General features: G+C 46.5%; 1 protein-coding gene across 1 annotated transcript in view; it reads left to right on the top strand.

Moving 5' to 3' along the window:
• Positions 1-15,993, top strand: part of NEDD4L (NEDD4 like E3 ubiquitin protein ligase) — a 333,752-nt gene that overhangs the window by 101,076 nt on the left and 216,683 nt on the right. The window contains exon 2 of the mRNA XM_021686142.1: positions 8,504-8,577. Within this exon, the coding sequence (XP_021541817.1) occupies positions 8,504-8,577 (74 nt within the window). The remainder of the gene's footprint in view (positions 1-8,503; positions 8,578-15,993) is intronic.

Here is a 15,993-nt window from a genome sequence, read left to right as displayed (position 1 = left end):
GAAGAGAAGCTGCCACACATCAGTAGCACCTACTCAAGGTGGGCACATAATAGATGCTCAGTAGCTTTTGGAAGAAGGAGCAGTGAGGTGACGTTGGTTGGTGTTGGCTCACCACACGTGCCCCGCAGAGTTACCGGCATATAGCAGGCAAAGATCTACCATGAGATAGGAGTCAAGATGTCAGTGAGGAGTGCCGTCATCGGGAGGCTTGCCTGGGCCTGGAGGACCCACTTCAGGATGGTTCGTTCACATGGCTGTTAGCGGGAGGCCTCAGTCCTCACTACCTGGACCCCTTGTAGGTTCTTGATGTCCTCACAACATGGCAGCAGCCGGCTTTCCCCAGAGAGAGCGATCTGAGAGAGGAGGAAGCTTACAGAGTCTTTAATGACCTAATCTTCAACTTTTTCATATTCTCTTTATTAGAAAGAAGTCATTGTGTCCAACCTTCAGTGAGAGGAAAATTAAGCCCTGCCTCTTGAAGAAGGAAGTTGTGGACATATTTTAAAACTGCAGAACATAGGGATGCCTGGGTGGCTCAGTCAGTTAAGCATCCGACTCGGTTTCAGCTCAGATCATTATCTCATGGGTCATGAGATCGAGCCCCTTGTCAGGCTCTGTGCTCAGCGGGGAGTCTGCTTGAAGGTTCTCTTCTGCTCCTTCTCCCAGTCTGTCTCTCTCAAATAAATAAATTAAAAAAAAAAAAACGCACACAACATAATTTCTGAAAATTAGTCACCTTGAGCATTAAAATTATGATTCTGCTCTGGAGGGCCATCCTTTTACCTCTCCCCATTTGCTCCATTTGGCATAATAATGGCCATAATCTGGCAGAGGTTGAGAAATGCAGGTTGTGCACAGAAGTCCTGTGCTTCTACAGTTTTCTCTGCAACTATTATCCCTGGGACTTGGCACTTAGAACGTTCTGTGTTGGGCTGACAGTGAACAGCCACAGAGGATGGGCCTATGAGTTGGGGCTGTTTGCTGTCAGCAGGGTTATCTGAGCTCGAGCTGGACATGAGGTTCAGTATTGGGCTCCTTTCCTGTAACTCCTTGTGTGTGTTTGTCCTCAACCCACGTATCTTAGGTTTCTCTTCCCTCCTGTATTACAGGTGTATTACAGGTATGTGTGTGTCTAATGCCCGCAATTGATTGTAAGCCCCTTCTGGGCACAGAAGAAGGTGTGTTCTTTACTTTGGTGTTCTTCCTGTCTGCTAGCACAGAGCATTGAACATAAATGTCACTTAGCACATTTTTTTGAATGAACGGTGAGAAGGTCAGAGTGGAGAACCGAGGGAGAGCAAGAAGCTCGGAGAGCTGGCAGCAGTGTGAGGCCGGGGACCCATCAAGGGAGTGAAGAGGGGAAAAGGTTTAGAGAGTAGGAATTGGGGCAGGGAATACAGAGTAGGGAAAGGCAGAGCATGAAGAGGACAGGAGGTTGCAGAGCTGAAGAGGGCAGGAATAAGGGATGAGGTCGGGGATGACAGGGGTTGTAGAAAATTTAAAGAGATGTATGGAACAGGATCTTGGCTCATAGCTGGAGAAAGAGCAGGTGGGAATGGGAAGATGAATGGTATCTACTGTGTAGTAGGCACAGTGAGGGCATTTTATGTTAGCTCATTTAATTTTAAAAGCATCTGAAGTTAATGGACATACATATAACTCAAGATATTTCAGTGTATAGCGATATTAATCATCCCTTTAAACCAGGAGGTGTTTACTGTGAGCCTGCAAGTGTTATGGGTAATAGTGAGAACTATAAATACACTGTAGAATATGGAAGGTAAATACATAAATTAATTTAGGGATGAAGGACTAAGACATGCAAGTCCCTGATGTAGATCTTCCTTGTCTACAAGGATGGCTGTATGTGATACCTGGGGTCACTGGGGAATCCTGTGGAGACAGAACACTATTTCCTAACCCAGGTATCACCTTTTGCGGTGGGGCGGTGGTGGGTGGAATCAGCTGCTGTTGTGAAGGATAAGGGATCAAATACGAAAAATTACCTTCTTGGGGCGCCTGGGTGGCACAGCCGGTTAAGTATCCAACTCTTGGTTTTGGCTCAGGTCGTGATCTCGGGGTCCTGGGGTCGATCCCTGCATCAGACTCCATGCTCAGTGTAGAGTCGGCTTGAAACTCTTTCTCCCTCTGCTCCACTCGCCCCCCATGTGGGCTCCCGCTCGCTCTCTCTCTCAAATGAATAAACAAAAATCTTAAAAAAAAAAAAAGTCACCTTCTAAGGTGGATTCCTAAGAGAAAATATAAATTGTAGTATCTTACTTTGAGTTGGAACTTGAGGTTTATTTTATCACAGGAGTGATTTTGATAGATGATGTATTTCATAGGCTTTGTGGGTGGGCATGGGAATTTGGTAACCCCTTACCCACAGTTTATACGAGCAGGCTTCTGAGATGGAAACAACTACCTTATAAATGAGCCTTCAGAATGCCCCCCCCCCCCCCCCCATTGATAAGTTGGGACTCGCGCAGCAGCACTCAGCTATGGCTTGGGCACCTTGTCTTGTTTTAAGCCTTCAGGAAGAATTAGAAAATGAAGTGGAAAAGAAAAACATGTGTCAAGTGTGCAGAATCGTCCCTGTTGTGCAATGACCGTGCGAAAACAGGAGACAAGTAGTATCTGGGAGAGACCCTGAGAGTCATGAGCAGACGCGCGGTTTTCGGCCTCACCTCTTCTCTGCACTTTCTCTGCTTCACATAGCCCACCTGCAAATAATACCTTCGTTGTCGTAAGCTGCCTTAGTTAAACATTGGATTCTACTGGAGTCATAACCAGGCCCGCAATGTCATGCGTAGATTTTATGAAAGTAATTACATGCCTCAGAAAGTCCAGTTGCTCAGCTTGTCGCCCATTGCATCTGATAAAAGTAGTCACACATCTGATCACGTGTTTCTTTACAGGGTCACAGTGGCTGCTTATCTGTATGCACACTTATTGTTGAGAGGAAACACAGATAAGTTTTTGCTGTATGTCTGAAACCCGTGTGTAAAAACGATTTTTATAGAGTAACATTCTCTTTCCTGCTCCCTTGCCCCATAACTTCGGAGGGAGGTGAAATTTCCTGTCACAGCTGCTTATAAATAGTAAGTGCTCAATAAAGGCTCTTTCCTCCTTTCACCTCCCAGCTGTTGCCTGGGTGTTACAGAAGGGTGTCCTTCTCACATCTCCCAGGTAGACAGCTCTGTACCTTTGTGAGTTAGCTAAAATGTAACCTGTAGGTTTTTGTTATGACAAAAGGTTTATTCACCTTAGAAATAAGGAAACCTAGATCCCTAAGTCTGTGATTTAAAATTTTTCTTTTGTTCCTTATTTATTTTTCCGGTGTTTCTACAAAAATTTAATTTCCAAAGAAAAATATGTAATGTTTCAAAAAGAAAAAAGTGTAGACCAGAAAGTTATCCATTATCCAGAGGTAATCACTGCTACTATAATCCTTTTGTTGTCTTTTTCTGTGCCTGTACGTAATTGATATATATTGAAAATTGAGACTGTATTGTATATGAGCAAAGGCCAACTGCTAAAGCAACCTGTGATTTACAGTGGGAAGAAACAGTACAAGTCTATTTCCAGCTCACTGTCCTGGCAAGGTGGGTAGGTGATGGTGGAGGGGGCAAGATGAGGTGGAGATGTTCTATCCCGCTACGCTCCCTTCACAGAGTTTTTCCCTTCTTGGCCTTAAGGATTTTCTCTGCTGAGCCGGGAGAAGAGAATGGAGGGAGGATGATGAGTAGGAGGGTCTTATGGGCCAGGTCTGGAAGATGCATACATCATTTCAGTGCACATTCCACTGGCCAGAGCCTAGTCACATGACCACTTCACTGTGAGGAACGCTGGGAAATGTAGTCCAATTGGAAAAGGGTTATAGCTTATTGACCACCTTAATTATCTCTAACTTAATTGTGTAACCCATTTTTGAAACTTTTTTTTTTTATAAACCAGGCTGTTTACTTTGAACATGGTCTCCTGTCCATCTCAATCCTATGTGAAGCCCCCACCATCTCTTGCCAGATCTCTAATTGTCTGTTTCCGTTCTTGTTCCCCTGTAGTCTGATCTTGCACAGCAACCAAGGTGGTCTTCTAAAAACTCACGTCAAATGTGATCAGTCCCCTGCTTAAAACTTCCCAGAGATGGTTGGAATAATGCCCATTATAAAGACTGGCCTCTTGGATCTCTGGCCCCACCGTACCACTCTGTTCTCGCCTCTCCCTGCAATGCCAGACCTGCTCCCTGAGGCCTTGGGACTTGCTGTCACCCCTGCATGAATATCCCTACCCCCATCATCAACCTCTGTCTCCTTTGGGTTTAGCTCAGGTGTCTCCTCTCTAAAGAGGCCTTTCCCTGACGACCAGTCATAAATATCCTCCCTCTCTCCCTCCACTTAGTTGCTTTTATTGAGGTGCCATCAAAGCACTTAAACCATCAGAAATTCCTGTTTGCAATATATATATTTATATTCTTTCTGCCTTCTAGATTGTAGGTTCCTTGAGGCAGGAACTTTGTCTTGTTCATCTCTGTACCCCCAGATAATGTGTCTGGCGCATGGTCGGTACTTAGTAAACACTTGTGGAATGAATGAAGGTCATTACAGAATCTCACACTTTTTACTTTATTTCTTTGAGAAAGTGTGCATGAGCATGAGCAGGGGGAGGGGCAGAGGGAAGGGCAGAGGGAGAAGCAGACTCCCCACTAAGCGGGGAGCCTGGCACAGGGCTCGATCCCAGAACCTGGGATTATGACCTGAGCTGAAGGCAGATGCTTCACCTACTGAGCCACCTAGGCGTCCCAGAATCTCACACATTTTTTTTTTTTTAAGATTTTATTTATTTATTCGACAGAGAGAGTGAGTGAGTACAAGCAGGGAGGAGTAGTAGAGGGAGAGAGAGAAGCAGGCCTCCCGCTGAGCAGGGAGCCTGACGCAGGGCTCGATTCCAAGATCCTGAGATCATGACCTGAGCTGAAGGCAGACACTCAACCATCTGAGCCACCCAGGTGCCCTGAATCTCACACATTTTTAATGACAGTGTTGTAGCTCATTGCACAGAATTGCTGTGAACATTTAACTGTCTACTTTTGAGGGACTTCTTTTTTTTTTTTTTTTTCCGATTAAAAAATGCTTTGGTGACTGTCCTTTTAGCTGTTCTTTGGTTTGCTTTGTGCACATACCTGTGCTTATTTTCTTAGGTTTGATTCCTACATGAGAATTTATTTAGTGGAAAGATATGTGTACAAAATTTTAAAGTATGTTATATATTACCCTTTGCTCTCCAGACCCCCAATTTGTGTCCCCATGTAGTTGAGAGCCTTGGTATACAGTGCACTTTCATGAACACCAGAAGCTGGGTGGGGCAGGGTGAGCGTGGGGCGTTTTGTCTGTCTGTATTGCTGTATCCCTAGATCTTAGAACAGGCGCTCATGCTTACCAAATGAATAAATCAATTTCCATAAAAAAATTCTACTTGTTCCTTCAGTGAAGTGTATTTTTATTCATTTATTCATATAAATGTTCCCTGACTTTAAAATGTGTGCTTTTGAAAAGTAGGTCTGCCCAGTGTAAGAACAAAGAGCATTCACCCAATGTTAATATAAACCTCAGGGAATGGGTGTGAGCTGGGCTTATCTTATTCCTTAGAATCCAGACACAGTGCAGTTGAGCCCCCTATCAAGTTGGTGGAAAGTCCAGGACACTGCCCAGGATTTTTGAGAATCCCAAGTGCTGTGAGATAAAGAGACCGTTTCTTACCAGAATTCTTATGTTTTGCTCTGTGACAGACTGTACATGGGTTTCCATCCTAGACTGTCCCTTGTTAATCTTCCCCAACTTGATGACCAGTGCCAGCCTGGGGTGGAAAGACTGCTACCCTTCCCCAATTGGTTATGCCTGGCAGACCAGATGATCCACCATCTCCTTTTGCCAGCACTCAGGACTGGCCTGTAGACTTAGTACTTCCTTTAACACTATCCACCATCTGTGGGTGCCAACTGATCACACACCCCCCCCCCCCCCCCCCCCCGGGGGTGTTTGGGGAGAATTGCTGGCTGGAAGTCTTTGTCATGGGGTGAGGGGAGGGCCAGAGAGCTGGGATGGGGGGAGCAGAGAGACAGGAAAGTACACTCCTCTCTCGCTGTTTCCTGCCCTCATTTCTTCTGCAGGGTTCCTCATTCCCTCTCAGGTGTGAGATCCCCTTCACCTGGCTGACAAGGATCTCCTTTTCACCCGTGATCCTCAGCTTATATGCAGTGTGTGCACACCAGCGGGCCTTAAATTCTTCACATTGTACCATAAACCCTACAAAGGTGCGGCCAGATTTTTATCCATGTGTAAAAACCTGCATCCACCGTGGCATTTCCTTGAGTTGAGCAGGTCATCAGGGAGGTCTAATGATGGGTGGTGGGGTGCAGTGTGCTGGGAGAGACAAAAGAGTCGTAGCCTAGGTAATGGCTGTGCTAACAAGGAATCCTTGGTGCCAGGCCGTGGAGGTGAGTGGAAGGGAGAAAGGTCAGGCAGTCGGTGCCTAACCTGGAAGCTTTGGGAAGCCCTTGGAGACACTGCTGGGCTGTAGCAAAGCCATGTTTTAGTTATCACTCACTTGTCTTCATCCTTTCGTGAAGCCAGCAAGCACATGAAATCCAAACTTGAATGCAGACCTCATTTGGAAAGGGATCCTCAGCACACACAAGTTGAGAAACCTGTTTGTGTCTCTGCTGTGTGTGCAGGTGGGCAGCCTTGCATTAGGGGTAGGTGGTTGGAGGGAGGGAGGGAGGATGGATGGAAGAATCCTGGAAAGTAACGATCTCCAGCACGCTTCTGGTTGCACACAGGCACGCTCAGTGTGTGTGCAGCGCATTGACCAGGGCTCAGTAGCCTCCTGGCTCCATGTTGAATTTCACCCTGCCTCCTTTGACATAATCATTTGGATTTTTTTTTTCCTTCAGCCAGGTCTTGACCAAACACTTCCACAGTCCTCCTCTCTTGCCCCTCGGTGCTCCTGTCGCCAAGGGCTCCAGCCCTAGCTGTTTCCCCTCCTCACCCTTCCTGGGTATGTTCTTCTGCACCTGTGGCTCTAACCACCAACTACCACTCTACACAGATAACCCCCCCATCTGACCCATACCGGATGTCTTTCCCATTTATCTAGTCTTTTTTTCTCCCCCGACCTGGTTGTTACACAGATGCCTTGAATTCAACTTATTCCTGTCTTTCAGTTCATGTTAGCACTTAGTGACCCAAACCAGAAACTTGAGAGCAAGACAGCTCCTCTCGCCTGAATGTCTTAGTCCTTAGCTACTGCTCTGACCTCTGCCTTTGGGCATGAGGCCATCACTGGTTCCTGCACTGTGGGTCTACCCACCCCTCATAGGACACCGTGAGCATATTCGTATCTATATTTTAAGACCTTGCTCAATGCCCAATTGTAATAGGAGCTGCTTAGAGAATGTTGGAATGAAGAAATAAGCAGGTGGGTGGATGGATGAATGAATGAGTGATTTCCGAGATGGTTTGAGATGATTTCCACTTAAGATTATGATCTTTATTTTTTTTCCTCCTCACTGCAACTGAGGAATTATTATTATTATTATTTTTTAAGATTTTATTAATTTATTTAACAAAGACACAGCGAGACAGGGAACCACAAGCAGGGGGAGTGGGAGGAGGAGGAGAAGCAGGCCTCCCGCGGAGCAGGGAGCCCGATGTGGGGCTCGATCCCAGGACCCTGGGACCATGACCTGAGCCGAAGGCAGACACTTAAAAACTGAGCCACCCAGGCGCCCCTGAGGAATTATTTTTGCTTGTTTTGTACCAACATGATGAAACTGTAATTTTGAGAAAATACTGTACCACATGAAATTTTTTTCTGTCTCGGGCCATGCGCACAAATGTACAAACTTGCATGGAGTAATTATTTATTAAAGTGAAAAATCAAGGAATTATTTATTAAATAAGTTCTTTATTAAAGTTAAAGATCTATGTGGTTTCAAACGTATGCTTGTGTTCTTGGTATATAACTGGGAAATCTTTCACTGGTCCAAATCGATCTGCATGATGTAGTTTGAATTAAACTTGCGCTTAATTAACCTGGATGCTCTAAATTTTTATTTAAAAGATTTTATTTGAGAGATCGAGGGAGAGAGCATGGGGGAGGGGAGGGCAGAGGGACAAGCGGACTTCCCTGCTGAGCCTGGAGTCGGACTCGGGGCTTGATCCCAGGACCCTGAGATCATGACCTGAGCTGAAATCAAGAGTTGGACACTCAGCCGAGTCACCCAGGTGCCCCAAGATGTTCTGAATTTCTAGGGCCGTAGGGTTTTGAGCTGGAACGTTGCCTTTTGAACTTGAGTGTGAGGAAGCGTCGCCTGTGCTAAGTTGATTGGTCCTCTGTCCCCAGTACTGGTCTAAACAGAAATCATTACCTTTGCATATTGGGTAAGACAGTGACCCATTGAAGGTCCATTTCTTAAACCTTTTTTTTTTTCCTCTTTCAACAGGGAGAGTCCCGTATTCTCAGAGTGAAGGTGGTTTCTGGAATTGATCTCGCCAAAAAGGACATCTTTGGAGCCAGGTATGTTTGTTTTGTTTTTTTTGTAGGCTTCTGACGAGTTAGGCAAGTACTTTCCAAACTGAAAACTAAACCTGGAGGCCTCCTTTTTTTTTTTTTTTTTTTTTTTTAAGATTTTATTTATTTATTTTGACGGAGAGAGACACAGCGAGAGAGGGAACACAAACAGGGGGAGTAGGAGAGGGAGAAGCAGGCTTCCTGCGGAGCAGGGAGCCCGACGCGGGGCTCGATCCCAGGACCCTGGGACCATGACCTGAGCGGAAGGCAGACGCTTAACGACTGAGCCACCCAGGTGCCCCACCTGGAGGCCTCCTTAAGACGAGATTACCGGGCCCTCCTCTGGAGTTTCTGATGGAGCAATGGACCGTGTTTTGTGCAGGGGGTCTTGCCTTCCATCTGGCTTGATTTGATGAGGAGACTGGATTCCGATGTGTTTTTGTTTTTGTTTTTTTTTCTCCGTAGAAAAATACAGTTTGGGAATGTGTGTTTATTTTAATACATTCCTTTTTTTTTTTTTAAAAATCCCTAATTTAGGGAGACACGAAAGCATTATTTTGTTCCTAGCAGAACTGGGTATTCTCTGGCGTGTATAATCTGAATTGAGAGATTTGGTGATGTGAGTGAATTTGGTGATTTCTGTGCCTTTTCTGGAAACACCAGCAGCCTGGTCTTCCTACGTCCTTATTAGCTTTTTTTATTTTGAGTATTGTGCCTGATACTCCTACATCTTGAAATCAGCCCTTTTATTCCTGTTGGCTCTGCTGGGTGTCACAATAAGTTATTGGACCATCAGCACAATGAGGTTAGAGCCACTGAGAACTGGGATTTGGACCAGATTTTGGAGAACAAAGACCATTTTGAACTTTAGACATGGAGACATTAGAGGTGTCCCAGTCCAACTTGCCTGTCCTATCGCTTTCCCAGGCCATGCATGTCAGTGGTGTGGAACAGGCCCCCGGCGCCCCGCCCTGTTCACGCTTGGTACTCTGTAGGATTGAGCCATGAGGGTTGCGGTGGCTGCTGGGGACAGTTAGGTGTTGCTGGAGTGCTCTCATTAGAACATTCATTTCATCCTGTCAGCCCCCTCCTGTTGCCCGCAGTCACCCTCTGGCTTCAGGCCCTCAGGGTGATGTTGGACACTCTGTAACGGGGCCTCGTTCTGTCCAGCTCACCTCACCTTCATGCTCGCCCAGCAGAAGCCCTTTTCTGCCCTGGGTAGGCAAACCTCTTGATTTTCTGGTCCTATATCTTCATGGACATTTTTAGTTTTTCCTGTCCCAATAAATTACTACAATAGCACCTGGAGAAATTATGAAAAATACATAAATAAAGTTGATGCAAGAAAAATCCGTGAGATCTTATTAAAAGTTCCCCATACTTGGGGCGCCTGGGTGGCCCAGTGGGTTAAGTGTCTGACTCTTGATTTTGGCTCAGATGGTGACCTCAGGGTCCTGAGATGGAGCTCTGCGTTGGGCTCTGCGCTCAGTGTGGAGTCTGCTTGCTACTCTCTCTCCCTCTCCCTTCTGCACCCCATCCCCCAAATAAATGAATCTTAAAAAAAAAATTCTCCATTCTTATGTGTGCCTCAGATGACTGAGGGTTAGCTGTCTGAGCCGTCATGGGAACTGCATGCATGCGCCTCCATCGGGAGTTGCTGGTGGTGTGGGAGGGAAGCACATCTCACCTGCAGGTTCCTTCTCCTTTCTTGTGCCCGTATGAATGCTCTGATATTTCCCTTGTCTGTCTCCTACTAGATTAGAATTTACAGGGGATTGAGACCTCTCTTTTCTGTTGCTTATACAGAGCACCATGAGCAGAGACTGGGCAGATTGTTTTTTAATAGAAACATTTGCATGCTCATCAGTAAATTGTGCTCTTATGTCCAAAATGCCTATTGCTCTCACTCTTTTCCATGAATTTTATAGTTTTGAAGGAAGAGGTTGGATTTGGAAAATTACAGCGATTTTTATTTTGATTGTTTTTGCTTTGTTTTACCAAAGCCGTTCATAAAACAATGAAATGGATTCAGATTGTATTTCTCAGCCTGTTAAGATCTGAGATTAAAATTGATAGTGGGATTAGGCTTCAAATCTTAGAAGAGGCGGACAAATCCGAGCCTTGAATTTTTACCTTTTACATGAAAAGGGGCAGCATGATTTCTTAGCAGGGTAAAAGGAATTACAGAGAATACCTCAAGATGTTCATTGGAAAGATAGTGTATGACTTAATGGACCAAGTGCTGGAAGATGAGTAGAAAGTCTGGATCCTACTTCTGTCCTTCATTTTCTTTTAAAGATTTTATTTGAGAGAGAGTGAGTGAGTGTGAGAGAGAGCACGAGCAGGGGGAGCTGCAGAGGGAGAAGGAGCAGCAGACTCCCTGCTGAGCAGGGAGCCTGATGCTGGGCTCGATCCCAGGACTCTGGGATCGTGATCTGAGCTGAAGGCAGACGCTTAACTGACTGAGCCACCCAGGCGCCCCTGTCCTTCATTTTCTCAGTTTTAATAAATACAAAACACACTGTCCTGCCTTCCTCCTTCGCTCTCCATGCCTCGCTCAGGTGTCCACTTTCTCTGAGTGCCATAGTTCTTTCAGGACCCATTTGCCAATGAGTGAGCTAAAACGGAAGGATTAGGTGGCAGCGTGCAGGTCACGCCATGTTGGCATTTCACTGTAGAATGGCCCCGTTTATCACCTTCTTATTTTGCCTCATGACCTGCATTCTCCTCCACATTATCTTGAGCAAATCCTCTCTAGTTCTCTGTGTCCCAGTAGCTCGTATAGAACAGGGATTACTGTTGCCTCGTAACTGGTGTGCAGGAGTCTGGGGAGAGCCCCCTGGTCACTCTGCTCACCTGGCAGCTCTCCTGTGTTTGGAGGCAGAAGTCATGAGTGTGGATTTGTGGTGTGTGTCCCCTGCTCTCCGCTGGGGTGAGACCCTTACTATCAGTGTCCTTCTGAACCCCAGTAAGCCCCCCCTGTCACCTACAGCCTGTCACTGAACCCCCTCCATCTGTGTTTCCCATTCTCCCTTCCCAGGGAGAGAGCTGGACAGGAACGGGAACCCCTGTTGTGGAAAGGATAATGGATGGAGAAAGAAGGCTAGTGTTGGCGAGCAGCATCATCAGAAACTCATAAGTGGTAGAAACCATATAGACTTGGGTCTTTTGAAAAGACAGGATTTATTCCTTTTTTAGAAGAGTTTTTTTGTTTGTTTTTAAGAGAGGGAAGGAGGGAAGGAGAGAGAGAGAGGATAGGACGGGCAGAGGTAGAGGGAGAGAGAGAATCCCAAGCGGACTCTGCGCTGAGCACGGAGCCTGATGTGGAGCTCGATCTCACTACCCTGAGATCGTGACCTGAGCCGAAATCAAGAGTCGGGTGCTTAACTGACGGAGCCACCCAGGCACCTCAATACAGGATTTACTTCTCTGGGGCTCTCTCTGCTTTGTCTCCAAGGGAGGCTGCCTGGCCTGAGGTGGGGTGGGCTGGTGGTTGGGGTGCAGTGGGTGGGGGGGCGAGAGGGGCGGGATGTGTTGGTCGGCGGTGTCATGAGCACTCCATCTCTCCCAAGTGAGAGGCTGTCTAAGGGTCCACTTCAGAGAACTGGGGTTTGTGGGACCCTGGTCTCGGGCCTGCCTCTCTACCAGGGCAGCTGATCCACCCTTGAGAGGCCTGTACCTGAAATGCCCTTCTTTTCCGCATTCTTTGTCCCAATCCTGCACTGAGAATACAAGATCATTTTCCAGCTTCCTTCCAGCAAAGCCTAACTTCATTAAAAGAGCCTTTGTTTAAAGAAGATTTGGTAATTGAGCTCTTGCTCTCCTTGAATGTCTGAGCGTTTGGTCTGTGTGGAAATGGCGCTAGCAGAGAAAGCTTTTCTTTTGGGCCACACCTTCGGGTCAAAGAAGGGCGACCATATAATCTGTCAACTAAACAGGGACACTTTTGTCTGCAACAAATGCTACGTCAAATGTGGGAGGTCAGGACATAGGATGTATATGGAGACTGGTCACCCCAGGTAAAAGACCTCCCAACTTGATGAGCTATGGGGGAAAAAAAATGCTATGTGATTTTTTTTTTTTTTCCCCTAAAGGTGAGGAAAAGAAACTCTAACTCTTAAAACAAAAGCATACCACCTGTAAAATGCCAATCTGACATTCAAAAGGAAGTAAAACCATTTTGGAAACAGGGCATACATGGGGTACCTGCCTCCATTTCGGAAATGGGTCTGTTGTCTTTGTGAGGTAGAGTGTGATGTGGGGGAATCAAGGAGGCGCCTTTCCCCGGGAAGTCCTCTTGCCCCCTCGTCACAGTCCCAGTCTCCTGTTGAGGTGTAGGATTCGAGTCCGCTGGTAACAGGCTTTGCCACCCTCTCTGGTCTGGTTTGCCCCCCACTCCAGCGCCACCCCTTTCGTCCAAACTGATCACATTGGACTGCTCTTTCTAACGGTAGGTTACTACTCTACCTGAGTGACAAACATTGAGCCCCCTGGATGGGCCATTTGGACTAGATGATGGTCAGGGTCTCTCTAAAACCTACAATGTGATGGCTGCATCCTTATTAAAAGCAGAGTTAAAGAACTGCCCATTGTATTTGAGCTGACCCACGTTCTTAGAATTATAAGTGAGTATCATAAAGGAAATCAATTTTGAATAGATAGACTTTGCCAAGTAAGATCTTAGTTTGTGGTTTTTTTTTTTTTTTTTTTTTAAACTTAGAATACCTTTAAGTTTCAAACTATTCTTTAGGTAAGCTTGTATCTCATGACTTCTTTTTGTCATAGGCTTAAGTAGTAACTGAATAGGGTCCTTTTAATACAAGTTTTAGCTGTACCCTCCCCCCTTTTCCTCCTGAATTGTGATCGGTCCTTTGCGGTTACTTAGAATCGTCTGACACCATAAAGCTGCTCCTTAAAATTGAGCAACAGTGGCTAAGACAACTAGAATTTCATGCTTTCATACGGAAGATTTCAAGACTCTCATTTCACACGTGCTTCTGTGGATTTTGTATGTGGAACTATTAGCATCAAGTTACACCTGTTTGGTTGCTGTCTTTTTTTTTTTTTGACAAGCGGTGATTTGAAATGCAGAACACACACACACATCGAGGGCATCGAGGGCATTGGAGGGATGTGGCAAGAAATCTCGTGTGGGCTGGTGACAGGGAGTTACTGCCCCCGCGAGATGGCCCCACGGCCCCGCCTCACCTCCATCCCATTATCTAGATTGCAGTTGTTAACATTTTTCTGCATTGGCTTCATTATCTTTTTTTTTTTTTTAACTGAAGTATTCCACAGTGAATTATAGACATCATGACACCCAGCCCCTAAGTACTTACTTCAGCCTGCATCTCGAAAAAACGGCGTATTCCTTTATAACCACAATACAATTTTCACAAAATTAACAATAATTGCCTAATGGACTCTCTTACCTAGTCCATTACCTGACTCCCCTGAACCGTGCCTATGATGCCTTTTATAACTGGGCCGTTTAGAGCAGAATTCAGTTGAGAATCATGTATTGCATTTACTTTTGGTGGGTCTCTTAAACTCCTATTAATTAGAATCATCCCCCCACTTCCCTTTTAAATGACCTGGAATGGTCATTCAGTTGTTACTTGCTGTATCATTTATTGTGTTCTTTCTTTTTTTTTTTTTTAAGATTTTTATTTATTTATTTGACAGAGAAAGACACAGCGAGAGAGGGAACACAAACAGGGAGTGGGAGAGGGAGAAGCAGACTCCCTGCCGAGCAGGGAGCCCGCTGCGGGACTCGATCCAGGGACTCCAGGATCATGACCTGAGCCGAAGGCAGTCGCTTAACCGACTGAGCCACCCAGGCGCCCTATTGTGTTCTTTCTCCTCCTGGGTTTCCTGTATGGTAGAAGTTGCATCTAAAGGCTTGATCAGGGGCACCTGGGTGGTGCAGTTAAGCGTCCAACTCTTGTTTCTGCTCAGGTCATGATCTCAAGGTCGTGCGATTGAGCCCCGGCGTCGGGTTCTACACTCAGCGCTGAGTCTGCTTGAGAGTCTCTATCCCTCCCGCGTATGCGTGCGCTCTCTCTCCCTCTCTAAAATAAATAAATCTTATTAAAAAAAAAAAAAAGACTTGATCAAATTCAGTTTCAACATTGGGGACAGGAATGGGGATGCTGTTTGCTTGGGTGGAACACAGTGTCTGGTTGTCCTACCACCAATGGTGCTAAAACAAGATGGATCCCAGGTTTAATGTGGGGATAGCCTGTTCCATCCACGGTCATGACTTTTCCCCCAGGTGACCAGTGAGAAATGGGTGAGGCAATATTTTGGCTACACACTGTACACAAGTAAATTTTAACTATTAACTCACTTTCTCTCCAAATAGGACTTCTTTTTTTGGGGGGGCCATTTTTTGAAAACCTTGCCTAGCATAAGTTTACCCAATTGGGAAACCTTGAGGCTATACATACCTTGAGAGTCCCCTCGATGTAAGCCCTTCTAGGATGTCGTTAGGCCAGAGTTTGCAAACTGTCGGTCCCTGTGGACTAGACCGAGCTCACAGGTGTGCTTATTTGGCCCATGGAGCACTAAAACAAAGAAATAAAAATCCTGAGCCAACACTTGGGAGATTTCCTATTAAAAATCCATTATTTCCGGGTGCCTGGGTGGCTCAGTTGGTTAGGCGATGGCCTTCGGCTCGGGTCATGATCCTGGAGTCCCGGGATCGCGTCCCGCATCGGGCTCCCTGCTCGGTGGGGGGTCTGCTTCTCCCTCTGACCCTCTTCCCTCTCGTGCTCTCTGTCTCTCATTCGCTCTCTCAAATAAATAAATAAAATCTTTAAAAAAAAAAGAAATCCATTATTTCCAGGCTTCTGGAAAGTCTTGGCAATCTACACACCCAAGGTCATGGGGCTGGAGGTGTCTCCCGGATGCACTCGTTAGGTGGGGCCATGACCTCTTGGCTGCAGAGAACCCCACGTCTCCCGTCCTATTCTGTGCAGCCAACCTCCTCCGCTGACATAGCCCTGAGCCCCTGGAGGGACAGAACTGTGTTTGGTTTTGACCCCTGTACAGGGGGTCTTTAACCTAGAGAGTGGAGTCTCCCCCCGCCCTCCCCCACAGCACGTGGACCTCCTTAGGTGGGTGCAGAGCACCTTATACTCCGCTGAGACGCTGTTTGTGATGTGCAGGCGCTTGCCAGTCGGCCTCCTCTCTGCATGCCTCGGCTATCTAGGGCATTGCTGCGGAATCACAACCTCACTAAAGGCCTCTGGGGCTGAAAAGTATTCGTCTTAAAATCCCTGCTCCTAAGAGCTCATACAGTTACTCATGCAAGCGCCCCAGAGAACCTCACTGTCAGATGATTTATTCTAGCTGTACACCGCGCGCCTACCCCCCCCCCCCCCACCCCCCCCCCCCCCCCCCCCCCCCCCCGCCCCCCCC

This window comes from Neomonachus schauinslandi, chromosome 14 (genome assembly GCF_002201575.2).
Source record: "Neomonachus schauinslandi chromosome 14, ASM220157v2, whole genome shotgun sequence".
NCBI lineage: Eukaryota > Metazoa > Chordata > Mammalia > Carnivora > Phocidae > Neomonachus > Neomonachus schauinslandi.
The sequence above is the reverse complement of the archived record's forward strand: the minus strand, read 5'-3'. Positions and strand labels throughout refer to the sequence as shown.